At 42.5% G+C, this 27,048-nt stretch overlaps 2 protein-coding genes across 6 annotated transcripts in view; one reads left to right on the plus strand and one right to left on the minus strand.

Annotated features, from left to right (window-relative positions):
- LOC135982602 (centromere protein F-like) overlaps positions 1-27,048 on the minus strand; it is a 402,988-nt gene that overhangs the window by 21,998 nt on the left and 353,942 nt on the right. The gene's annotated exons all lie outside the window — the stretch shown is intronic.
- The window catches only part of SMYD2 (SET and MYND domain containing 2), a 40,877-nt gene continuing 15,516 nt past the window's right edge, over positions 1,688-27,048 (plus strand). Inside the window, exons 1-7 of one of the 5 annotated variants that reach the window (XM_065589465.1) lie at positions 1,688-1,777; positions 6,282-6,345; positions 16,797-16,907; positions 18,593-18,653; positions 21,029-21,153; positions 24,676-24,743; positions 26,898-27,015. In XM_065589465.1, coding sequence (XP_065445537.1) covers positions 16,812-16,907; positions 18,593-18,653; positions 21,029-21,153; positions 24,676-24,743; positions 26,898-27,015 — 468 coding nt within the window. In that variant the 5' untranslated portion in view covers positions 1,688-1,777; positions 6,282-6,345; positions 16,797-16,811. Of the gene's footprint in view, positions 1,778-3,592; positions 3,844-4,495; positions 4,655-6,281; positions 6,346-16,796; positions 16,908-18,592; positions 18,654-21,028; positions 21,154-24,675; positions 24,744-26,897; positions 27,016-27,048 lie in introns of those variants that run through there. The other 4 variants (XM_065589466.1, XM_042850216.1, XM_005288721.4 and 1 more) reach the window with 4 other exon arrangements.

Consider the following 27,048-nt stretch of genomic DNA (forward strand, 5'->3'; position numbering starts at 1 on the left):
TTCTATCATGGCAATTTGGAAGTTAATTTATCTTCATTTCTTTTTATAAGCAGCTAAGTCAGTTATATCAAAACAAATATCATTGAAACCCAGCTGTCAAGCTGTTGCATCATATTAGAAGGCACAAACATCAAGGAAGCGAACAGTTCATTTACCTGGATAGCACCAAACTAGCCAATGGAGACCTCAAAAAAGAAGTAACATCAAGGATAGGAAATGCATCCACAGCATTCACTAAACTCAACAATGTATGGAAATCAAAGGTATACAGCACCAAAATAAAACAGAATTTTCAACTCAAACATAATCTCAATGCTAACTTACGGCTGCAAGAGTGCAAGATCTATTAAAATATTAGATAGAAAACGAATTGCCTTTGAAACTAAGTGCCTAGAAAGATTCTAAGCATTGAGACTGTATTACCAGTGAAGAGATCTGAGAACTTACCAGCCAGCAGCTTGTCTTCACTAGAATTAGAAGGAAGTGCTGTATGTATTTGAGGCATGTACTCTGGACGCCAACAGAGACTCCCACATGAAGCTGTCAACTGGAAACTAACTGGTGTGAGGAAACGAGAGTGCCCAAGAAGAACCCTTGGCAGGGAGGGCAGAACAGTCAATCTCAACACCATAGAGCAGATGGAAGTGGCAGCTAACTACAGAGAGGGGTGGAAGAGACTGGTTTCTGCCCTATGCACCAATATTGGTGCAAGAAAGACATCGGTACTGGAACTACGGGTGCTGGAGGTGCTTCCACACCCTCTGGCTTGAAGTGGTTTCCATTATATACAGGGTTTACAGTTTAGTTCAATGGATCTCAGCACCCCCAATATACAAATTGTTCCAGCACCCCTGAAGAAAGGTATAATGATAAAATAAAAATCAAATAATCATTAAGAAAGTGAATCATTCAGTTACTTCCTTTTTTCTGTGTAACTGTACACTCTTAATATACCAGCTTGAGCCAAATTCAGAGGTAAATCAAAATTTGTCTAAGTAAACCTAGTGGGAGTTTTGAGCATATCTTCTTTTGGCACATGGATTACACTAGTTTGGACTCTATCTACATTTAGTTAGACTCACTTACACTTGCTTGCTTCAGCCCTTCTCCCTTTTGAGCCCTCCCCCCGGAAGGCTCTGCAGGCACAGAATGCCCTTTGTTCAAAAAGTGCAGTGGTGAGAGAATGTTTTGCATTTTACATTTACCTACTGGTAATTATTTCACATTTCTCTGCTGCTATTTGGTTAAGATCTTCCAGTGCAAGGACTGGATTGGAACATTTTGGTTAGTATTAAAACTCTATGGCCCACTCCCATAGTGCTTATTTAGGGACCGCTTCAGATCTCATTTACAATAGACTAACACCAAGGAAGGGACTCTAACTTTACAGGGTATAAATGGCCCTTCAGTTTTACTGGCACTAAAATCAATGAATGGGACTGAGTTTACTCTTTTAGTTCACGAAAGTCTTTCTCAACATTAATTTTTTTATTCTTGTTTTGCACCCTCTTTGATTTCTAGTTTATTCATTTACTTTTCCTTGTGAAATTTTTCATTTTGTATATTCCAATCTGCACATATAGACAAACTGTTTCCAGGTAATTTATTGTACAAATAATGTCATGTAAAACTAAATGACCACCTATTTATAGCACAGATAACATACCTTGGATGACTGTATTAATCTAGAGTACACACGTACTACAAGTGATGCAGAAAATATTTATATCCATCTGCATGCTTAACTCGTATTTCTGAAATGAATATCCTTCCAGTGGTAAGTCCAACTGCTGTATAACTAACAAAAAAACTCATGTATTGAAATGCTTAGGCACAAACATGTGAGTTAAGAGCATTATAATAGCCTTAACTAAGCTTTCTTGAGCTTTGTGGCGTTGAGCCTTACCTTGAAGATAACTTTCGTATAGATTTATTGCATTTATTATTTCTAACGTAATCAAAGGTAACACTTATTCCTAGTTTGAGTAAATTTAACATTTCCTAGCTCTGATGGCTTTTAGACACATTTATGACATTATTTCTTCTGTTGCACTGGAACTTTTTGTTATTTGTTTTGTTGCTAATTTTCTTGTTTATAAATGGGAAAGCCTCACCCAGGAGGCTAACTAGTTGTAGGTAACAAATAATTACCCCCATTAATTCAACATATTTCCTTCCAAGCTATCAAAATATTGCAATATTCTAGAGTAATGCCCCCATGGTCCTCCACTTCTCATTTTCACTGGTGTAAATACGGAATAACTCTGCTGAAGTCAGTGGGGTTGCATGGATGTAAAATTGAGGTATACTTTTTATAAGTAGGGCTTCCCAAAGCATCTGCGGTCCCTGCAATTCAATTCCTAAGGTTCCCTCATGGATTCCATGGGGTTCACAACTACATGGCGGTGCACGTAGAGTGATGTTGTTAAGTACCATTTTGCTGGGTTTTTCTAGATTAGGAAGCTTTGTCATATTGGAACCCTTTCCAATAGCTCAGCGTCTTTGTGAGTGAGATAGCAAGAAGTTCCCCAAGGCCTGTAGTATTGATGATTGTATGGGACCCACATGACCTTGCTCACTAGCCCTGTTTATAAGGCAAGCAACAAATGTAGAGGCTGCGTGTGACCTACACAGCAAAAATCCTCAGCATGACCACATCTTCTGCATCTTTCTTTACATGCTTAGCTGCTCTTCTTGATAGAGAACCTGAGGTTAGCCTGAGCCAATACTGGTCCTCTGGGATTCATTGTCCATTATACTTGCCCAAGATCAGGTTTATGGTTGAGACTAAGGGTTTATCTATACTGGATAGTTTTGCTGCTTTAGCAAGACCAGAATAGTTAAAGCAGCAAAACCTGCCTCGTGTGGATATACAGCTTATTGTGGTTCAGGAAGAATAAGCTACACTGGTATAAGGCACCTTGTCCTTTATACCAGTATAACTGTATCAACACTAGATGGCTTTTGCATATAGTGTTATAATTATATCTGTAAAAACCCATCCCCTCAACCAACATAGTTATTGCTATAATTTTTGGAGTGCAGAGCAGCCCTAGGGATTTCTGCAGCTCTTAAGGCTGAGCCAGCAATCGGAGAAGACTTTCAGTGCTGATTCCGGTGACCAGACCTCCCAATATTAGGGGTTTTGTTTTATACAGGCAACTATTACCCCCCCCCCCCAAATGTCCTGATTTTTCCCACTTGCTACTTGGTCACCCCAGTGCTGATGCCACAAGCACAGCTGTCAGAAGAGGGGAGGATCAGAGAAAAAAGTCCCCTGCAGGGAGGCCCCAAGTTTTGAGCCATGGCGCTGCCCGGGTTCACTGCATGTCTCATGATGCCCTCGGCCTCTTTTTTCAGTCTCAGAGGTGGGGCGGCGGGAAGCAACCGCCCTGTCATGCCCAGCAGCTTGGCCTCCTCCAGGGCTGTGGGCACCCGGTGGGGGCGAGGGGCGGGTAAGCGGGGCGCCCCCGGAGGATGGGCGCACGGGGTCTGCCCGCCCGGGGGAGGAGGGTGCTGCCTGGCTGGGCGGGCTCTAGGACCCGGTGGGCTCCTGCGGCGGTTTCCCGGGGAGTCGGCTGCCGATGTACGTGGTGCCGCGCGGGTGACTCGGCTCCATTAGTAGCGGCCTGGCGGGGAGCCGCGCGCCTGGCCGGGAAGGATGCGGGCGGAGGGGGGCCCGCGCGAGGAGGGCCTGGAGCGGTTCACCAGCCCGGGCAAGGGCCGGGGGCTGCGGGCCCGGCAGCGCTTCGCCCCGGGGGAGCTGCTCTTCAGCTGCCCGGCCTACACCTGCGTGCTGACCGTCAGCGAGCGGGGCAACCACTGCGAGTGCTGCTTCGCCAGGTACCGACCGGCCCGGCTCAGCGCCGGACAGCGGCTCCCCGCGGGTCCTAGCACCGCCCGCCTGCGTGGGGCCGCGGCAGTGCCCGGCAGAGCGGGGGCTGGGCACGCCTGGGCCCGAGAGGGGGTTGGTGGGGAGCGGGGCTATCCCCAGGGTGTGTTGGGCTTGGGGAGGGAGGTTAGAAGTGAAGGGTGGATGGATCCTCTGAACAGACTGAGCCTGGGCGGGGCAGGGGAGGTGAGATCCCCAGAACACGTGGGTTTCTAGTGGTAAGAGAGGATGGGTGGAGTCCAGCTATGCGGGGTGTTGGCCTACACTAGTGGTTTTCAACCTTTTTTTTTTTTCTTCATTTGTGGCTCCCTAAAAATTTCAAATGGAGGTGCTGACTCCTAGTTTGTGGCCGCCCCCCCTCCTCAGCAGACTCCAAGTTGAAAACCACTGTTCTATGGTAGTGACAATCTTTCACAGAGGCCTTTGATGTAGCTGTCGAACCCCCAGGGGTCTATGGACCACAGGTTGACAATTACTGCCTTAGATTAGGCCTCTGGGGGTGACTTGGTTTCAATCCTGTGCTTTGCCATAGGCTTCCTGTGTTACCAGGAACAACTCACTTATTCTCTCTCTCTGCTTCCTTTTCCCATCTGTAAAGGTGTGGCGTGGGCGGGCCGAGGGTTGAGCCCCCCGCCCCTGGTGCTTGCAGAGTAGGGGAAGCTGCCTTTGCTGCTGCGCAACATGCTTCTCCTAGCCTACAGCACCTTCAGCCTCCTTGCCTGCTTCATTGTCTCCAGTGCCAGTGGGCTGTGCCTGTGTAGGGTAAGGCGGGGGCCACCTCCCAACTATAGTACTGAACTGTACGACCAAAAAAAAAATTCCCTGGAACCTAACCCCTCCATTTACATTCGTTCTTATGGGGAAATTGGATTCGCTTAACATCATTTCACTTAGTCGCATTTTTCAGGAACTTTAGAATGTATCTAACCAAATGTTGCTCAAACAAACGTTCACCAAAGTTAACCTATTCGGCAAGATGTAGTTAAACGTGTACTTTTCATGGGTCTTCTCTGTTCTCTGGCCGATGCCTTTCAATCTCCATGCTTCCTAAATCATATTTGAAAGGACACCATTAAGTTGAAACTGTCGATATCAGCAAAATTAACTAAAATACTTTTGGTGAAGTTGACCCAGATCTAAGTTCCCGGCACATTTTTTTTAAAATATAGGCAGGAGTTCCTGTTTGTTTTTAAATGTTTCCCTCCTCTATTGCTTTTGGGGGGGTGGGCCTTTCCCACAGCCAAACACTTCAAATAGGTGGAAACTGATTATACATGGGGGAAACAGTAAAACTGATCTGCAAAGTGCTATCAGATACACAAAGCTAATGAACTGAAATATATAGAGGAAATTCTAATGACTTTTAGATATAGTACTCTTAAGGGTTACTCAATAGTAGGCATACAGTTTTCAGATGGAAATTTTTTTATTGATGGTGGTGACCTTTAAACCTCAACAACTTTTTTTGGGGGGGAAGGGGGGTAATGGAGGGAATACAGTGCACCTTGCAGCAGAATGAGGACTTCCCTATGGTATTTGCTGTGTTATGGATGTGTACAAATGAAAAGGGACTGTGGAGGGTTGAGGGAAACTTTCATAATACATTGAGCGCAGAGCAGATGCTGTACTCAGAATTCAGTCACTTGATAACAGGATACTGAACAAAATGTTTAAAATGTTGTGTGTTTAGCTTTCAGATGGGTTGTTGATTAATAAGAACATTTTCAACCACACAAAAACTATTAGATAGACAAGCAATAGAACTAAAACATTAGGATGCAAAAGATATACACCACTACCCCAATATAACACGAATCTGGATATAACGCGGTAAAGCAGTGCTCCAGGTGGGTGGGGCTGCACACTCCGGCTGATCAAAGCAAGTTTGATATAACGCGGTTTCACCTATAACGCGGTAAGATTTTTTGGCTCCCGAGGACAGTGTTATATCAGGGTAGAGGTGTATATCCAGGATTAAATCAATCAAGCAACCAATACTTAGAGAAGAAGGAAAAGCAATATATCAGTGTGTGGGATATAATTACAAAGTAGCAGCATAGAATAACATGTTTCTGAAACTGTGGCTTGATTAGGATAGTAAAGTCTTTTACATAATAACAGCTATTAGGAAAACTTGCATTTGAAACGCTAAATAAATAAAACAAAAATAAATAGACTAGGTTCAAGCTGTAACCAGAATATTCTGGACAGAAGGTCATTTGATTAGGAAAATACAGTGTATTGTGCAAAACTGTTTAAAAATAAGTGCATTCCTGTCGCCCAGAGCATATTCACTAAGTCGTGATTGTATGTCAAAGCTATGGGGTATAGCCTCCCTATTAAATTCACTATTAGAAGATAGATATAACTTCTGTTTTATTTTTTTAAGGAAAGAAGGATTGTCCAAGTGTGGAAGATGTAAACAGGCATTTTACTGCAATGTGGAATGTCAGGTATGTGTTACAACAACTTGTGAGGAGGGTAAGGGTTCACTAACACAGTAAGCTGCACTTATCATTAGTTTAGTACAGCACTGACAGGCTGTAATCACATCTACTGTTAAACTGGTCAGTTTCAGAATCCCACAGATGCTGAGAATGGAGTTGTGCCTTGGACAATTACAGGATTTAGACATGTTCGTATTAAGTCATTCAAGATCAGCTATGCTGGGACATGGTATTACCGAGACATTTCATTAGTACAGCCTACCAGCCCACTAATTACTTCAGTAACTTCAGCCTACTTTAAATATACTCAGATTTAACGTTAGTCCCCTAAACTGGTGAAGAAGTCCCTGTCTAGCTGAAATATCAAAAATAAATATCTGAGTTAGCTTTTTCAAAATCTGTTGCAAGTGTTGCTGTTGTTGATGATAATAATAGTGTATATTAGTTTAGAAACCTACTGTGCTTCTTCTCTTAGTCTTCAAAAAAGAACGAGATAGGTTCCTGGAGGATAGGTCCATCAATGGCTATTAGCCAGGATGGGCAGGGATGGTGTCCCTAGCCTCTGTTTGCAAGAGGCTGGGAATGGGTGACAGGGGATGGATCGCTTGATGATTACGTGTTCATTCCCTCTGGGGCACTTGGTTTTGGCCACTGTCGGAAGACAGGATACTGGGCTAGATGGACCTTTGGTCTGACCCAGTATGGCCACTCTTATGTTCTTATATTCTCACACTTCTACTAAGAGGCAGAGATAACCAGAGTGGCCATTCTCTGATATTCATGTTATGGAGCTTTAATATGCTTTAAAGTAGAATAGAATGAAGGACTGGTTCATTGATAAACACCCCAGTTCAATTATAATTCTATTTTTTCTTTGTTATGGAGGGAGAGCTTGTTCTTATCTAATTCACTGAATCTAGCCAATTCCAGTATCCTGCCTTTGCATGCTGTCAGCTTAACCTAAAGTAACCATGCGCCTTATGTTTCCCTTAGTAGTCATCGTCCCCTCACCCCCAGAGGGCCAGTTTCTGATACCTTACTCACGTCAGTAGGACTGTTTGTGGAATAAGGCACTACCCAATGTGAGTAAGGGTCCAGAGTTAGGTACTAATCAATGTGAGTAATGGGCAGCAGGATCTGGTCTCCTTTGATTTTCTTTCATCTGCAAAGGACAGTGGACAAGGATATATTGCCTATTAGCTTTGTTTCCCCCCCCCCCCCCCTTTGCTTTCTTCATTTCCATTATTTATATAGGATGGAAAGATCCCTGGGAGGTGGTAATATGGCCAAACTTGTTCATTACAACATCTGGGAGGAGATTCATAGACTCTAGGACTGGAAGGGACCTCGAGAGGTCATCGAGTCCAGTCCCCTGCCCTCATGGCAGGACCAAATACTGTCTAGACCATCCCTGATAGACATTTATCTAACCTACTCTTAAATATCTCCAGAGGTGGAGATTCCACAACCTCCCTAAGCAGTTTATTCCAATGTTTAACCACCTTGACAGTTAGGAACTTTTTCCTAATGTCCAACCTAAACCTCCCTTGCTGCAGTTTAAGCCCATTGCTTCTTGCTCTATCCTTAGAGGTTAAGGTGAACAAGTTTTCTCCCACCTCCTTATGACACCCTTTTAGATACCTGAAAACTGCTATCATGTCCCCTCTGTCTTCTCTTTTCCAAACTAAACAAACCCAATTCTTTCAACCTTCCTTCATAGGTCATGTTCTCTAGACCTTTAATCATTCTTGTTGCTCTTCTCTGGACCCTCTCCAATTTCTCCACATCTTTCTTGAAATGCGGTGCCCAGAACTGGACACAATACTCCAGCTGAGGCCTAACCAGCACAGAGTAGAGTGGAAGAATGACTTCTCGTGTCTTTCTTACAACACACCTGTTAATGCAGATGAACTATCCCTCTTCAGATCAGGCTCCCCCTCCCCCCCCATATTTTAGTGTGCGGGAGTAAAAATCTTCAAATGGCCTCCTACTTTTGAGTCACAAGCTGGTTTGGAAAGCTTTTAGCAAAGGCAGCTTAAAAATGTAAATATTGATATTGGCTTACATAAGAGGTTGGAGGAGATTGTCAGGAAAGTAGTTGCATAGAGCAGAAAGTGAAAGCTTCGTGAAATGAGCATCTTTAAGGACCCAGGTGAAAGTCCTGCAAAAGCTTCACAGGAAGCCTAGGTAAATCCTCTGACAACCCATAATCTCATCATGAGAAGCACTTGCACTTAGTTGTAAGAAGTGCATGCTGGGAGACATTGTTTCAAACCAACCCTGTACAATTCATGTGAGAGAATCCAATAATATTTGCAATAAAATTGCTTTGTGCTCTATAACATCTTCCATCTGAGAATCTGTTTCTTCACAAACAAGGAAATAAGCTCCTGTGAAGTAGATAATGGCTATTGCTGCCATTTTACAGATGGATTAATTAAGGTAGAGAGAAGTTAAACAACTTGGCCCAGATCAAACAGCAAGTGCACATCGGAGGCAGTAGTAGGACCTAGATCTCCTGACGTTGAGTCATTTGCGTTATCCACAAGTCCATCCTCTGCCTTCCAGTATTCTGGAATCTACACTCCAGACTTGAGGAGCCTTATAGAATAGGAACTGGTTCCTCTCCTCCCTTACACATTGGCCCCCCAAGAACAGGTATTAATGTATTGTAGATCACTCATTATTTTTTACAGTGTGAGGTAGTGTTTGTATCTTGCTATCTCTAATGTTTTTAAAGGACCAGAACACCCTTTATTATGATGAAATGTCCTTCCAAGAGGAAAAGTCCTCTCACCATCCATTCAGGAAGACAGAACATCCTGAAAACTTCAGGAGACAACATTTAGCAGAAGAGCTGATTGTGTGCTAAGCTAATGATAATTAAAACCCTTCCTACATATGTATACATAATGCTTTGTATATAAAATCATTCAGTAGTGTTTCAATGTCTTGAGTGTAGTGTGATGTGCCCCAGCATTGGCTCTTTCTTCATCACTACATGTGAAATGCTTAGGGCTTCTTGCTCTCTCGGCATAAATCTATCTTCAGTGTTTTGGATCCTTCTGAATCACTCAGATGAAATTTAGGAACGTTGCTGGGATTCAATTCTTCTGACATTCTTTCAACGTTATCTTCAAGCACAACATTCTTTAGAAACCGGTCCCCACTGACTGTATATGCTGCACAGACAATCTACATCACATCTTCATCCTTCTCTTGTTCAAAGGCACTTTTCACCAATTCAGCAATTCTCTGTCAAAGCTGAGAAGGACATCTGTGCCTTGATATTGAACTTGTAACAGTGGGGTGTACAGTAAATGTTTCCCTTTCAGCTTCCATGGATGTGGGACCTCATGCTTTGGTTTTCTTCATACCAAACTGATGAAAGTCTGGAGCTGCACTTAAGAGCTTTCTTATAGCATTGTTCATTTGATATTTTTAGTACTCTATGAATCCACACCCATTTGCCCAATTGAACTAAAAATTGCCCTTGCCAACAAGAACCTGGTATAGATACAATGCTATAAACATAATCTGAAAATCACTCAGTCTGACAGCTGTTTGTCACATTCGGTGTACTATGTGGGACATGAAATCAATTTCACTTCAATTCACACTCGCCTTTCTCATAGACTCATAGACTTTAAGGTCAGAAGGGACCATTATGATCATCTGGTCTGACCCCCTGCATGCTGCAGGCCATAAAACCGTCCCTACCCCTTCCCTGGACTCTGCTGTTGAAGTCCCCAATCCTGTTTTTAGTGACTGCAATTTAAAACATAAGAACGGCCATACTGGGTCAGACCAATGGTCCATCTAGCCCAGTTCCTGTCTTCTGACAGTGGCCAATGCCAGCTGCTTCAGAGGGAATGAACAGAACAGGGCAAATCACAGGGAGTGATCCATCCCCTGTTGTCCAGTCCCAGCATCTGACAATCAGAGGCCTAAGGACACCCAGAGTGTGGGGTTGCATCCCTGACCAACTTGGCTAATGGACCTATCCTCCATGAATTTATCCAGTTCTTTTTTGAATGCAGTTATACTTTTGACACTCGTAACATCCCCTGATGACAAGTTCCCCTTGACTGTGTGTTGTATGAAGAAGTAAAGTACTTCCTTATGTTTGATTTAAACCTACTGCCTATGAATTTTATTGGGTGACTCCTGTTTCTTCCTGTATGTGAAGGAGTAAATAATACTTTTTCTCAACACCATTCATAATTTTATAAACCTCTACCATACCTCCCCTCCATACCAATCATCTCTGTTTTCCAAGATGGACAGTCCCAGTCTTTTAATCTCTCCTCATATGGAAGCTGTTCCATAACTCCAATCGTTCCGTTATCCTTCTCTGGACTTTGTCCAGTTCTAATATATCTTTTTTTTTAGATGGGATGACAAGAACTGCATGCAATGTTCAAGGTGTGGGTGTACCATGGGTTTATATAAAGGCATTTTGATATTTACAGTACAGACCCGTTTACACGCGACCTGTTTACATGCGAATCCACTTAAAGCGTGGTAGCGCCATGCTCCCAGTGCTACCTATTTAACACGCGAGACTCATTAACACGCGGTACAGGGACTTGCTATGTAGCACTACAGATTTGCTCACTAACTCACTGACATAGAAATCGACAGGAAGTGCAGAGTGGAAATGTGTTGTATGTCTTTACCATCACACACGCTTAGTCATTGTCACGCTAGAGAGATATATAATATATACAGTAGTACTGTAGTTGTATAGTAATACAGTGTATATATACTACATTAGAAAATGTTAACCGTAGGCCTAATATAATGGAAGAGGGCAAGCGTCAGCGTTCCTACACTGTAGAAGAAAAGCTAGCTGCAATAGGTCGAGTAAATAGTGGAGAAACCCAGGCCAAAGTTTTAAAAGATATTGGGATTGCCGAATCTACTCTCCGATGATGGCTAAAAAACTAATCTAAACTGAATGGCTTTGTACAAAATATTGATTCTGCTGCGGGGCTTAAGTGAAAACATGTGCTTTGTTCAGCAAAACCCACAATAGACAAAGCCATGCGCACATGGTTTGCTCAGGAAAGGCTGCAAGGAATGCTGCTAAGTGGGCCAATTCTTCAAGCCCAAGCAACAAAATTTGGAAATTTAACGGGGATGAATCATTCCAAGCCAGCGAGGGGTCTATAAGTCATTTTAAAAAGCATCATATCATAGCGCAGGTATAGATTTCTGGAGAAAGCCGATGAATCAGCCGCAAACGCATTTCCCACCGAGTTAAAATCTATTGTACAAAATGAAGACTACCACGAAGAACAACTTTATAATTGTGATGAAACCGCTTTATTTGCAAAACTGCTACCTGATAAGACTTTAGCCTTTAATTATGAGACACAGAAAACAGCTGGATTTAAAAAGATAAAAGATCGTCTGACTCTTCTTTTTTGTAGTAATAAGACAGGCAGCCATAAGCTTACCCCTCTTCTCATTGGCTGCTTTCATAACCCTCACTGCTTTAATCACCTCAGCAGAGTCAAACTACCAGTAATATACGCTAACAGCAAAAATGCTTGGATGACGAGACACGTTTTTGACGACTGGTTCCACAACAGCTTTGTTCCAGCTGTTCGTAAGCATCTGTGTTAATTACACAACAATTTCTATGGTTACTCAATCCATAATTCTGAAAAACTATCCAAAACCTTTTGTTTGCTATTTTAAACTTGCATACAGACTAATGTATTATCGTAATTCATATATCTCATGCAATGTATTGTATTTTCCTAATAAAACAAGTTATTTTTTATATATTTGAATGATGCAAAAGTAGGGCAAAAATCAGGGGGGAAAAAAGATGAAATTCAATGCAATAAGTGCAGTGTAATGCACACTGGAAAGCATAATCCCACTTCTATATACAAAATTAGCTGTTACCACTCAAGAAAGATCTTGGAGTACAATTTTGGGCAACACAGCCACACAGCCTCAGAAAGTGGGGATCAAAGATGATTTTAAAAATTTTTTATCTCTTCCCTTTCCTGATCCCAGCCCATCCAGGTCCCGGTACTGCAATTTAGGGTAACCTCATGGCTCCTCTAAACTACACCCAGCTGCCCAGAGCTCCAAGGGGCTATTTTGACAGCCAGGTATCACCAGAGCACAGTGACCTGGCTATTCCCTGTTTTCTGTCCATGCCTCCACTCCAGGGGCCAAGTGGCAAGGGTCCACTGAACCAGCCTTGTGCCACCTGGACATTCCTATTAGTAAGGGGAATCCTGAGGAGGTGGATTTAAGTCCAATATAACTTTGGAATGTTTCTGTTATGTTAAAATTTCATTTAAGTGAACATGCCTCTGGGCTGGGAAAGGAGAGTGAAAGGAGACTTACAATCCTTGAGTTATCAAAATTACTATGGATATAGTGAGAACTGATCAGGAGCTCCTATCTTACCCTTCCCTTTAATATGAGAACAAGGGGATACTTGATGGAAGTTTAAGGCAGTAGGTTTAAAATAAAGGGAAATGCTACCGTAATTTATATACATTGTAAAGTCCATGTGTGGTCTTCACTCTCAGGAGATCATTTTGAAAATACTTTTAAAAAGGATTAGGTGATTTGTGTACATTTAGTTGGGCAGTTCCTCGAGTCCTTACTTGAGACATATTCACATTGGTTTTAATAAGAGTTTTGACTGAGTAAAAACGTCAGGATTTGGCCCATTGTTGATAAAAGACCAAATGTTCCCCTCTGCTTCCAAGAGGGGAGGGTAGCAAAAAAAGCACTGGACTTGGGATAGAACTGGGAGAGGTGTAGGGAGAAGGGTTCCACTGTAGTACTCTGTGGTCATGGAGGTGTGAGGCATTCAGGTAGATATCTTGGGCCTCTGAACAAATCGCCTGAGACCTGCAGGTTTTTAGATCAAGCACCACTCTGATGGAATGCTCAAACAAGCTGTATCTACTCCTGAGATTTCCTGTCTCCCACATGTGAATAACCAGCATTGAGTCCATATTTATCCAAGTTATTAAGTCAAAGTATTTTGTGTGGCAGCTGTACAAGCTAAGGCTGCACTCATGGTAATCAAATCTCATTCCTTGCATAGAGAAGCTACCTTACTGGTCAAACTGTTAGAAGTGTTAGTATATGGAAGTGTTTGCTTCTCAGTCTCTTGTCCCTGTCAGCTCAGGACTCATTTAATTTAGGTTGTGACTAGCTCCACCTGTATCTCTCACGTTATTTCTGCTAATATTGCCCCATTGTCGCCTTTGCCCTACCAGCCTCACTATCCCCTTCCTTTCTCAGTCCCACTCTCATGTTCATGTCTCCTTCCATGTTGCTCCATGTGCCTGGAATGATCTTCGCTTCCAGTGGGCCACTCCCTCACCCTTTCCTCATTGAAATCTGTCCTAAAAAGACTCACTTCTTCTGGGAGTCCTTCAAACGCTAACCCATGTCAATCTCGTATCCTCTCCAGCCCAACATTTTGTAAATGGGGATGAGAGGGAAAGAAGACACAAGGGCTTGAACCTGAATCACGTATCACTGGGTGTAGCACTTCAGGGCCATATTGCAATACCTTTACTCAAGTGCAACAGTAACATACACCACAAGTAGTCCCACTGAAATCAGTGGGATTCTTTGTGGGGGCAGGAGCACTGCCCAACACAAGTATCAGTGGTAGAATCAGGCTCTAAGTGTTTGCATGATTGGGCTCCATTAACCCTTTCACTGGCTTTCCCAGGACCTTTTTGTCTTATCTGTGTATCTGTATTCTAGACTCTCTAAGCTCCACTGGACAGAGACTATTTTTATTTGTCTTCTTCTGTACCAACAAAGCACATCACTGCCATTTAACAAACGATAGTAATTTTACATGGGACTGAACAATGTTTCCCTTTGGGCTTGTATTGAGTACTGTTTTTTTGTAGTATGCTGCACTAGTCTAGTCTTCAGGCAAATAATCCAGTAGTCCTAGCTGATGCAATCGTTTTGAAGAACTTGGTGGAGGAGGTTACTTTTCCACTCTCTTTGATGTGGAAAACACAAGGCTTAGCAAACTTCCTTTCCAAAAGTGTTGTCACTCTGCCTTAAATGAGGGGAAAAATACAGGAGACATAATGAAAATAGGAAAAAAAAATCATTAATACAGCACTGGGGATTCAGCTAGAACAATGATACCCGCTATAATTCAAACCACTCAGAGAAAACGTGGAAAAGAATGCTAAATGCAATCCTGCTGTGATTGCAGAGAAGGGCTCTCTGAGTGTTTTTATACCAGGTATTACTCAGTCATCACTGTTCTCTATTCCTGCAATGTTTCGGGCTTTTATCTTGCTTTGCACAATCCAGCCGTATCTTGTCCCTTTAACCTCCCTACTAGTTCACATAACTCAGTATGATTCTGCCTGAGGAAAGATTTTAATTAACAGTGCTTAGAGAATAAAGGAAACAAATGCATTTTGAAAACATTATTTTGAGACAGGCATATAATTTTGTATCTTGGCTTTGTTTTTCAAGTATTCTTATTAATTAAACAGTATATGTGAACATAAGTCTGTATTAAAAAAAATGTAGTGTCTGATCTTACACTTCTTCTTGCACATCCGAAACTCATCAAATTGAAGTCATTGGGAGTTTTGGATGTGCAAAGAATGAAGGACTGGGTCCTCATTGTGTAATTCTTGAACACACAGGCTAAAGACTAGGGGCCCATAGAAATTTTCCAACCAGCTCTCAAGTGCATAGGACTTCAGTATTTCCAAGGACAAATTTTGCAATGTGACTGCTGTATCAGTGGGAGCATCCAAGATATATTTTTTAAATGATATGACTAAAATGTAAAATACTTTAAAATTCTACATTGTTGTCGCCTCTTAGAACGGTCAGATCTTGGGGTTGCTTCACGTAGGCTGCATGTAAAATCTCAATTTTGGATTTGAAAAAAAGAAACCAAGGGCAATGGGCCTAACTTGGCAAGGTGCTGAGCACCTTTCGCAATCCGTTGAGCCTCCAGTGTGAGTTGAGGGCCTTTGTTCCCTCCCATGGCGAGTCCCTAAAATTTATCTCAGTGTATGGGGCAATTACAAATGGCCATTTCCAATGGAAACTCCTGAGGCATCAAGATGAGACAGTGGATCTGACTTTTATTTTGGTATATAAAGCCTTAAATAACCATGGGTCAGTCTACCTGAGGGACATTGAGTTGCTCCAAATCCTATCATGGCACTTGAGGGTGGTGGTGATGGTCCCCATGCTGGAATTTTTCAAGGGTGATGTGCAGGGCTGACTCTCTGAAGGCCTGTGACTTTGGAGTATGTGTCAGAGTGAAACCTTAGTATCCCTCTAGGGGCAGCCAAAGACTTGCATGTTCTCACTTTAGCTCAGTGATAAATTTGTGGGACTTGTTATGGTATGCTCCCCTGTCTTTTCTCCTCTCCACTCCACACCTTCCTTAGCTCAGGTGTTTTATTTGAAGATAGGGATTGATTGCCTCTTAAGTATTAAGGGACAAATGCATAAATGTAACCCATTGTGTGGGTTTTACCGCTTCATATATCCTGTGGGAATGAATGTTAGAACTATATGATATAAAATTGAACATTGATTTATGTTCTAAATATACAAATAAGGTGAAATACACTCCAGTCCAGGAGAGGCCTGAACCACAGCCTGTGTATCACTTAAATCTGTTAATGTGGATCTCTTTGTGCAGGCCTTAATGGCCTGCATCCATTTCATCCATAGAGTGTTCAGGAAAGTCTCATACACCCGAGAACAGCTGTTCCTAACTTTGCTTGATGGCAAAAAATTAATTACATTAAATGTTTTACTGTATTTAAGGGAAGTATGTAACACTAAATTTTAACTAAAGGGTGTCTGTCCTCTTTCAGCCACTAATCTTGCTACTACTGCATTGGAGAGCCCCAGGCTTATTCTATTACACTTTGCTAACTAACAAAATAAATCTGAAGAATCTATTCAATAGGCCTGATTCTGATCTTACATACACTGTCTTTATATTGATGCAAACTCATAGATTTCAGAGGACTCACTCCTGATTTATACCAGGGTCATATCTGAATCGGGGCCAATGTATTTATTAAATGGAAATTGAACCCAGTCTAACCATTAAGCGAGAACCTATTCTCCCCTTCCATGCTTGTTCTGAACAATAAGGATTGATGATTTAGAAATAGCGTTTCATGTTTGTTTCTTCAGAGTTTATATTTTATTTCCACCAAATAAATGAAGATAGGATGACCTTGACTCATCCTTGGCGAGCATGTTTAAAAAGAAAAAGACAGCTTTGTCCCTTAAAAATTACTCCAGCTTTTGTTCCGATTTAGCAAGTGTCATTTTATTTTTCTAAAGGAAACACATTTCACTTGACCTCCAGGTTCTGGTGGGACTTGCTGCATCCTCTTTCTTCATCTCTTATTCTACTGTGCTTCTTTTTTTTTTTAACCTTCCAGAAAGCAGATTGGGCTATGCACAAGCTGGAATGTTCTGCCATGTGTGTTTTTGGGCAGAACTGGAATCCCTCAGAGACTGTGAGACTGACGGCGAGGATTCTTGCCAAACAGGTGAGCAGAACGCAAGACTTTGTCTGCTTTCAAAGGGGGGGTGGAGGCGAGGAGCCGGAAGAGCAGAAAAATGAAAATTTGACCTACAGTAACTGTCCCAGCTTCATATTAGTTTCCTGTATACAGATTGGCTGCAGTGCTGAGAGTGAGCAGCTGAAAAAACTGATGGCTGAAATGGCTCAGACAGCATAACGTCCAGTTGGATGCTCTGAGAGGTGTTAAGCTGATGTCTTAGTAGAACCAGTGCAGTGTGGGCTCAAGAAGTCAGTGCATAGCATCAAGGCCAAAGTAGCATAAATGAGAGGGGGATCAGACTCAGTGTTTGTGGTTAAGTTGATGGATGCCACGTGTGGTATCTGTTGGCAAACACCGGCTTTTTAATGGCAGCCACTTTTGTTAGACTTGTGTGAAACAGAACTTCCTTCAGATTGTACTGTATAGCATTGTATAGTTATAGCACCGTTCACTCTGTAAGCACCCCATAAGTCCTGATTCTCTTCTCATTCAGACAGATGCATATAGTTACATAAGAACGGCCACACTGGGTCAGACCAATGGTCCATCTAGCCCAGTCTCCTGTCTCTGACAGTGGCCAATGCCAGCTGCTTCAGAGGGAATGAACAGAACAGGTAATTGAGTGATCCAATTAGAATGAATGGAGTGACCCTGATGTAAAACCAGTGTTGGAGGAAGGAAAATCAGTCCCTTCATCTTTGGAAAGAGAAGGATTATTTATAGGAAGATACTACGCTAGTTTGCTTGCTCTGATGTTGCATTATTAACTCCATCTGTAATATTCCTTGGAATGCAGAATTTGTGATAGTGGGAAGGGCATAGCAGAAGTGTTTGCAAGGAAGAGATTGGACCTGTAAGTTTCAAGGTTATTACACTGTGTATTTTTGCAAAGCTCTAAATGCTCTCTGCAAAAACAAATCCTCTTTGAAGCACATTTGTATGATCGAAGTCTGCGTATATGACAAGGGCAACCCGGATACTGTATATAGAGAGGATTTTGATGGCCTGCTGGGAAGGTAGCCTGCATATTCCCTCTGTGCCTGTGTGTGTGGGTTTAGTTTTTTTAATTAAAGCACAGTCTAGTGGTGATCTACAAACAAAATTAGATGTTTAATGATTAAAAGTCATTGGAATAAATTTGTGCTTGAGGGAGGGGAGAACCTACATGTCATATAAAAGCTAAATATGCAAACCATAGTCCCTGAACCTCAGCTGCTGGGCCACCTGCAAAGCCATATATAATGGCCAAGATTACAAAGAAGTGGCCTTAGGCCAACAATAGAGCACTGCTTTTGAACTCTGTCAACAGTGAGTTTATTCACTTTCCTCAAAGCGAAGCCTGCTTTTGCTGCTGTTAGTAGCTTTCTGGGTTTCTAGAACAAAGTAAATGACATATTTTAAAATACTGTACTGGTTATGTGTGTATATTTGATTGGAGTTAATTTATGCCTGCTTTATTTGGCACAGCAATATATTTTTTTTTTTAATGGCTTGTAAGGTTAGTCAGTTTGACCAGATCACTGTTCATTGACCTTTATAAAGCCTGAATACAGTGAGAGTTTTATGTTTTTGTTTTGGGGGTAAAAACTCTCAATATAAGCGTTGATTGACAAAATATGTGATAGTTTCACATTTTTTTTCTTGTCATTGCAATCTTTTTCTGTTTCTAGAAAACCCACCCTGAAAGAACACAATCAGAAAAATTGCTTGCTGTAAAAGAGTTTGAATCACGTAAGTAGAGAAGACTTGCAGGTAACAGGAGCTCTTTTCCATAGTGCATTTAGGAGTTGCTTCATTACCCTTCATCGAAACCTTCTCCAAGCATCTCTGTTATAGAAGGAGGGAGTGAAAAAGAGAACCGCATTTCCAAAATTTTTTGTAATGCTTTAATTTCTTTTTCTGTTGGTAGCTTGGGGGAGTGGGGAAGTGAGGGTGAAACTTTAGACAGATTAATTATGTAGTGTTCATCCATCAGATGGCTTTCCTGGCACTCTGGTGACTTTTCTGAATTGTAATGTTGCAAAATTAAAATAGCTGGTATTGTTACCAGGAGGCATAAAATCAGAGACAGCACAGTTGTTTGATGGTGACAATGACTATGGGGCTAATTGCAGAATCCTCTGGACTGCAGTTCAGTGTCTGTCACTGCCAGTCAAATTTGACATGTTCTCTATGATTGTGTTGAAATTCCATGTCCTGAATGCTCCAAAGTGATCTGAGGAAGGAGAGAAGGCAGTGGCTTGCTTTTATCTGGAAGGTTACTGTTTCCACCCCCGCGCCCTTGAGGCAGTTAGAAATTGAGCAACTGTTAAGAGTAACCGGCCTGGAATAGTCTACGTGGCGCTGCAGTGTTGCTCCCTTTCTTGGTATTGATAGTAATAAGAAGAAGCTGATGTGCACATACATCTGAGATGATGAGGCGATAGTATTGTAGGCTTACATGCCTTTCATCCTGAAGGATTCCCAAACTCTTGACAAAATGCTAGACAGATGCTGTCATTGATGGAGTGAGAGGTGGCAGTTATTTAACCAAGCCCAGCAAGACTACAGGAAAGCTTTAGTACAGAAGGTGAATGAGATTGCCTCAACTGGAACTGCCAGGGGGAATGGAATAGGTAAAATGTTGGCATTTGTCCAAGCCAGAGCAGCCTACACTGAGAGGAATTTCGAGGACAAGTTGTCAAACAAGCTAGTGGTGGGAACCGAGAGGTGGGTGTTCATGGAGGGTTTTCTGTGGATTCTGCTGAATTTTAGCCTGCGTTAATATAAATATCTTACTCATTTGGAAGCCCAAAAGGGTTGGGGTTTGGGTCAGTGGATGCTTATCCAAACTGTGGCAGTGCCCTCCTAAAGCACTGAGATGCTCTGCCACCACAATTCTGCCCTTCTCCCCCAACAGGCTCCCTTGCTATTTCTGGCTGTCTTGGTGAGAAGCTCCCTCTGCTGCCCGTTACTCACCCCCCTTTGGCATCTTCAGCAGTTGCCCCCTGTCCTCACTCTCTTCCCAGGGATGGGTGAGCGAAGAAATGGCATAGGATTCTCATTGGAAGGCTTCATCTTTCTTTCTTACACCTGAGCTCCCCCTAGTTCTCATCCCGAAATTGTCCCATTTCAGTGTCCCCACTATTCTGTGTCTCCCCTCAGTTGTCCCCACTCTTATGTGTGTCTCCCATTTGTGCCCCTCCTTTTCAGCTCTTTTCCCTGTAGTCTCTCTTCTCACTGCTGTCATATTTTGGGGGGTGCAGAGGGGAATTGTAGCATTACTTTGCTTTGCAGGTGTGACTTGGTACTCCTGCAACTGTGCAGAGTAGGGAGGACAACAGTGGTAACAGCTAGGCACTCCATTCTGCTTCTGTTAGAGTGAGAGCAAAAAGTGTCTCAAGCAGAGAAGGGACTGGGAAAATGCTCAGTCCACAACCCCCTCGAAATGTCAGACGGCTTAGCTGCCCAGGGTTTTGTCTGGAACCATGAGTGGGACTGGATATAAAATACCAGGACAGGACCAGACAGATATGCCAGCACACCACTGCTGATGCCCCAAGCCTTGCAAATAGTAGAGCTCTTTAATGTCTGCAAGTGGTTAGGACCTCTGCTGTTAGAGATCCTGTCTTTTGGATGAGGGGCAGAACAGTCTCTTCTAGTATTCTACTGGGAGGGACACTTTCAGTACGGACTAGGACACGTCTACATGGGGAAGGTCTGTCATGTTGGGAAATGTTTCACTAGCATGATATTAAATGTGGCTTAGCACCTTTTGTAGATGGGGCCAAGTAGTGTATAAGAACATATTCACAGCCATGGTTAACCCTAGGGCTAAGTTAACCATCAGCTAACATGTTTTAAATACTACTGTTCTTGTCCTCAGGGATATTGTGTTTAATCTCTTATTAATAAAAAAGTATCAGCCAACATTTTCTAACCTCATGCATTTTCCCAGTGTATACACGTGGCCTTGGAAGGAGAACAACCACTTCTTGCAATACCTCCATACAGCTGTTCCTTGGGTGTCTCCCATCCAAGTTATGACCTGTTCTAACCTAGCTATGGCTGCAGTTAACCAGAAGAGAGTTCCTTGTATTGAAACAGGATGTCTTCTTTATCCACAGACCTTGATAAACTAGACAATGAAAAGAGAGAGCTGATTCAGAATGACATTGCTGCTCTTCATCACTTTTATTCAAAGCACATAGAGTACCCTGACAACGCTGCCCTTGTAGTCCTCTTTGCACAAGTAAGTTGGCTAGAATAAAATGCATTTAGGTAGGTGGGTATTGTGAGAATCTAGACTTCGTGAAAGAAGCAAAAGACAGCAATGAGAACAGCCTTCCTTGTATCCACAGCAGAGGGGGTAGTGGTAAAGCATTGCTATGGTGTTCTCTCCCAGGCACAAGTTTCTAAATGTGATCCGGTAGTTCATTTATCACCGCTCTGGACAGGTGGCAAGGAAGCAGAATGTTATTTTGGATAACATTTTGAAATCTTAAAATGGTTCATTTTACCTCTGTCTCTTATCTTGAATTTCACATATATCCAGACTTCATGTATTTTACTGGACACAGTAGTAGTTGTGATGCTCTAAGAGTGACATTTCACCTTCATGCCTGCATCCTCTCATCTCCCCCCCCCCCAAAAGTGAATGCACATTTTAATCCAGAATTGCGAAGCATCACTCTATCTTTCTGTCTGGACTCCCTGTTTAAGCCTCCAACAAAGGGTGCCATGCCATCTATGGTGGTAGGTTTTTGAGATATGGACAACTGCCTACTATTGGACTGAGACTGCCCACTCATTTTGTATAGGCCAGTGCCTAGCAGTAAGTGGTCATCGTTGCTATTATTACCTTAATTAGTGTTTAAACTGCTGTACTTCAGGTGAAAGTTCCAGTACTGTATTCCATTACTTATCCTCTAAGCCATCTGGTTTCCCATGATTCACTTTTTGTTTTTGTTTGGTTTTCTTTGGCGATTGAAAAGTTTTCTTTCTATTTTTTTTAAGCCTTTTCAGCTTGTCAAGTGATCTAGAAAGAGATGCATCCAAATCTCTGCTTCGATTTAAGGAATCTGACCTGTCCAAATTCTTATTGTGATTTTAAATATTTTGCTGGAAAGCAGCCAGAACCTCCAAAGATTAATTGATTTTTACTAAAACAGTAGCTTCTCCCACGCCACTCTGTTCTTGGGTGATCTCATCAGCTCCCACTGCTTCAGCTACTTTCTGCATGCTGCTGACCCCCCATTTCGTGCTCTTGGGTACTGCAAAGCCCTCTTCCCCTGCATCCCTGACATCCGCATTGCTCCCTTCTGTTCCTACAAAACCCAGCTAATGAGATCAGCATCCTAGCCTGTCACTGTGTCCATGTTACGCGCTACATATTCCTCCAGGTCCTTCCACTGACACCCCTTCTTGATCACATCATGCTCAAGGGGCTTGTCCCCTTCTTCTAGAGCCTGCATAACTCTGCCCCCAGCTTTCTTGCCTGCTCTTGTCTCTTATCCTCTATTGTATCACTGATGCCAGCCTTGAATGCCGTTCAAGTTTCACAAACTTCCCTTTACACATGGAACGCTCTCCCTGAATTAAACTCTAACCCGCTAACGTCTTATCCTTCAAATTCCTTCTCCTGACCCATTTCTGCTATGATGCTTACAAGAAAGAGGCACCTACCGACGACTAGGCTGAGAGTAGTTGGAGGTACCCGACTATATATTTATTTAAAAAAACAACTTACAAATCAATTGGAACCATCAAGTTTTGTGTCTGTCACCAGCCTATGTAGCCCTGTGTTCTTATTGCTGTTAACCCCATCCGCCTTCCCGCCTGTTTTATGCTCACCTGTTTTGTGTCTTGTTTTAAATTTGATTGATGGCTTTTGGGGCAGGATGTTTGTACAGCACCTAGCACGATGAGGCCCCCATCCTGACTGGGACCTTTGGATACTGCCACACTACAAGTAATAATTATTAGAAGTTATTTTACCATTCTGAAGGTGGTGGTGAGGACTCTTTATTTAGAACCATGAATTCTGCTTATGTAGTTCATTGATCTTTATCTGAAGGATGGTCGAGGTGGGTTGGGGGTGGGGTTTCACACTGCTTCTAAAGTACAGTTCTCACTGTAGTGTGGCTAGTGGAGCATAGACATATGTTCCCAGTAGTTTCAGTAAAGAGAAAAGACGAGGGATTCTTTCAGGGGGCTTCATGTGTAGTTGACAATCCTACTAGTCTATACTTGATCGGCCGCACCTGGGTCTATTGTGTCTTCATTTGGCACTTGTGAGACAACAGTTGTGTTCATTCCATTCTGGTATCAGCATGGAAAGGAGAGCTTATCGATACTGGCAGGGAGATATATGGGGGGTTAACTTTCTGCTGGCATAAATGCAGCTATCATCAACATGGGGCCTAAACTACTTGATTGGGGTTGAGATGGATTTTAATGACTGTGAACATAGACGGGAAGTGCAGCTTTAAATGTTGTTTAGTGCACACGCATTGACACTGAGACTATTGTGGGCCAAATCCTGAAGTTCCTACTTAGACTAATGCTTGTCTACACTACCGCGTAAGTCAATGTAAGTTACATCACTCAGGGGTGTGAAAAAGCCACCCCTTGAGCAGTGCAAGTTACATCAACTTAAAGCAGTGTCCACACCCGACAATGTCGGTGGAAGAGCACCTCCGGCCCACCGTAGCCTCCACCTCTTGCGGAGGTGGAGTAATTATGCTGATGGGAGAGTGCTCTTTCGTCGGTGTAGCATGTCTTCACCAGACGCGCTACAGCGGCACAGCTGCACCCAAGCAGTGCGGTAGTGTAGACTAGCCCTAAGTTCCCATTGAGCTCAATGAGAGAAAAAACATGAGCAGGGATTTCAGGACATGGCTTTATGGCCTGCTTGACTCCTTTCTTTCAAGTGTATTGACAAATATCTGGCCTTGTCCTGTGTCCATGTATTTTAATTAAACCTGTCTGCTCCTGCCCCTCCCACTATGTCTCCACCGTCATTTATTCCCATCGTTAGCTTCTATTCTTTTTGCCACAAAGTTCAAGTTCTTTGTCCATTACTAATAATTAAAAATAAATAAATATTTGTACTGCAGGTGCAGTTTGAGGCATTGACCAGGTTGCAGCCCGACTGTGCCAGGCCCTGTGTATCATATTCAAGGCACTGCACAGGCCCTTCACTGTCTGTCTGGTTTTGTTCACCCTCCCTTTTCTTTGTGCACATAGCTCTGTCCAGTCTTCTGTTGTTAGCATTCCTCTGGGCCTGATCCTGGTCCCATCGATATTCGTAGTTAAATTTCCATTTGAAGCAGGATTGGCCTCTTTTCTCTCCTCTGCCACTTCTCAACTTTGTGCCTTGCTTCACAATGTCCTCTCTGCTTAGAATAGTCTCGCTCTATACAGGCAACCTGTCTCTCCTTCTTCCAAACTCTTTTTAAGCCTCATGTCCTGTCCTTGGCTATCCAAAGGCTGATTTCCTCTGTGTTGTGATCTGATCCTACTCTGGTGCATGAGTCTTTATCCTTTACATTTAGTCTGCCTAAAAGACTGTAAACTCCTCAATCTGAGGACTCTGAACACTAGTAGCTCTGTATAAATACTGACTAAGAATAAACAAAATTGCAACCAGATTACTGCAATTTACTGCTCAGCATGGTCCCTTATAGCCAGAGTATGTATGTAAACATGGAATATTAAACCAGAAGATTGTGATTACCAGAGATCTGAGCTAATCACTCTCTCTTTTCCTTAGGTTAATTGTAATGGCTTCACAATTGAAGATGAAGAACTGTCTCACTTGGGATCAGCAATATTTCCTGAGTAGGTTGGATTTTATTTTTTAAACAGACATGGTAAATTGAATTAACCCATGGTTATGATTCTGTCTCTAATGAAATACTCCAAGATACTGGAGATGTAGCACAGTGGCTTCAAAGAACTGTCTCGTGTATGTAGAGGGATCTGTATAGTACTGTGCAATGGAGTTGTGCAAACTTTTTATAATGAAGTTTCACCTGCTTTTGTTGGAAACCCAAAAGTCAGGCCATCTTTGCCAAAGAGTTCAATAAGGTCCACCTACCTTTTGATAAGGGTACAGTTTAAAGTGGCTGTGAACCAGTTTATGATTTTAGACTGCTTTGGTTTAAAAACTTGATTATTTCAGCAGAGTTACCCTTTCAGTTTGTTTTGAAGCCATGAAACTCAGGGTGTGAACTACATCCAGATTGATCTGAATCAATGGGCTTCTGATGATCAAAATAAATTGAAAATAGTTGCATAGATGACTTCCCCCATAAAATCTTTCCATTTTGTTTTAGTTTGGTGGAGTCCTTAACCTGGTGCTCTCTGACCAAGTGATTAGTCTCTGTTCAATGCCATCTCCCAAGCTTTGTTCCTTTTTAAGTAGCGGATCTCCTTCCTACATTCCTCCAACCACCTCCTCTGATGTTTTAACAGTGTGATGTGTTATGTTGCCATGACAGTGAAAAATTATGTACAAACTCTGTCAACTCTAGAAATAAATCACAGATGTTATTAAAGTGCTGTTCATGGAATAGGAGACATGCCTCTTTCTAGTGCTCAAGAGGAAGAAAGGTGCCCCCTTCAAGGGAGTTGGTTTGCAAATTCCCCTCTTGCTGCTGACAATATAGCCCATATTGAAAGCATTGCTTAATCTGAGTTTTCTAAGGTATTGAGCACATCCATCGACATCAGCGGGAGCTACAGGGTGATGGTTGCTTGTATTACAGTAACATTTAGAGTCCTCAGCTGAGGTCCGGGTACCATTGTGCTAGGTGCAGTTTATGTTGTACATAAACAGAATAACAAAGTCCTTCCTCCAAAGAGTTTACACTCTCTAAAAAGACAAGGCAAAGGGTGAGAGACAGGCAGGGATGCTGTTGTCTTATTACAGATGGGGAACTAAGGTACAGAGAGATTAAGTGACTTACCCAAGTTCACAGAGGCAATCTATGGCAGAGCAGGGAATTGAATCTAGAGCTTCTGAGTGCTAGTCCAGTGCCTTAACTGTAATACCATCCTTTCTGTTTGAGGGTGCTCAGCAACTCTGTGAATTAGGCCTTTCGAATTTAACAACAATTAGACCTTTGAGCTAAAAGTTCTCCTTTTTGATCTCTGACCAAAGATGTAATTATTATTTTGTAGGGGGTGGGTTAAAGAAGGTATGTTAGCTACTATGTCTAATAAAACAGACAAACTGAATTTTCTCAGAGCCCAGAGTGCTGGAGGACATGCTTTCCCACAGCAATTAGAATTTTTTTGCACACTTTGTGTGCATAACTGAAAAATATATATATATATTTTTTTAGACTTGGGGCCTGCTTTTGCTCTCTCTGAAGTTGATAGGAGTTTTACAGTTGGTCTCGGACTCCAGTGCAAACAAGTGGCCTTTTGTGTACTAAGTTTCTGTCTGCATTGCTTTCAAGTATAATTCTTAGTGCTTCTCTTCCCCAAGGTTTCCCCTGGCACTTCTCAAGCTATGAGCCTGGCTCTGGTCCCACTGAGACTTGCCATTGACTTTACAAGGCCTGCTCCTGCTCCCATTATACATACCACTGTAATATAGTCACCTCTGGAAAGCAGCTACCCACTAGCATTTAGCACACTGCACAACAAGGGATGGAAGGACCATTTGTCTGATCCTACCCTATTCATTAGCAGGACCATTCGTTGTAATTTTATAATAACAATACTATAGCCTTTCCTAAGGTGACCAGACAGCAAGTGTGAAAAATCAGGACAGAGGGTGAGGGGTAATAGGAGTCTATATAAGAAAAAGACCCAAAAATCGGGACTGTCCCTATAAAATCGGGACATCTGGTCACCCTAGTTTTCCTAAGGTTACCTATGTTTTTAGCTGAGACGCATCTTGCAGAGCAAGATGACTTGAGCTATGAGATGCTGAAGTGATGCTTTTTGCTTTCAGACACAAAAATTGCCCTTTTGTTTTTACAGTGTTGCACTGATGAACCATAGTTGTTGCCCAAATGTGATTGTAACGTACAAAGGGACCTTAGCTGAAGTCAGAGCTGTTCAAGAGATTGAACCTGGAGATGAGGTAAATGCATATCATGTGAGTGTAAATGCGGTGGTGTGTGGGCATGCA

This window comes from Chrysemys picta, chromosome 3 (genome assembly GCF_011386835.1).
Source record: "Chrysemys picta bellii isolate R12L10 chromosome 3, ASM1138683v2, whole genome shotgun sequence".
NCBI lineage: Eukaryota > Metazoa > Chordata > Testudines > Emydidae > Chrysemys > Chrysemys picta.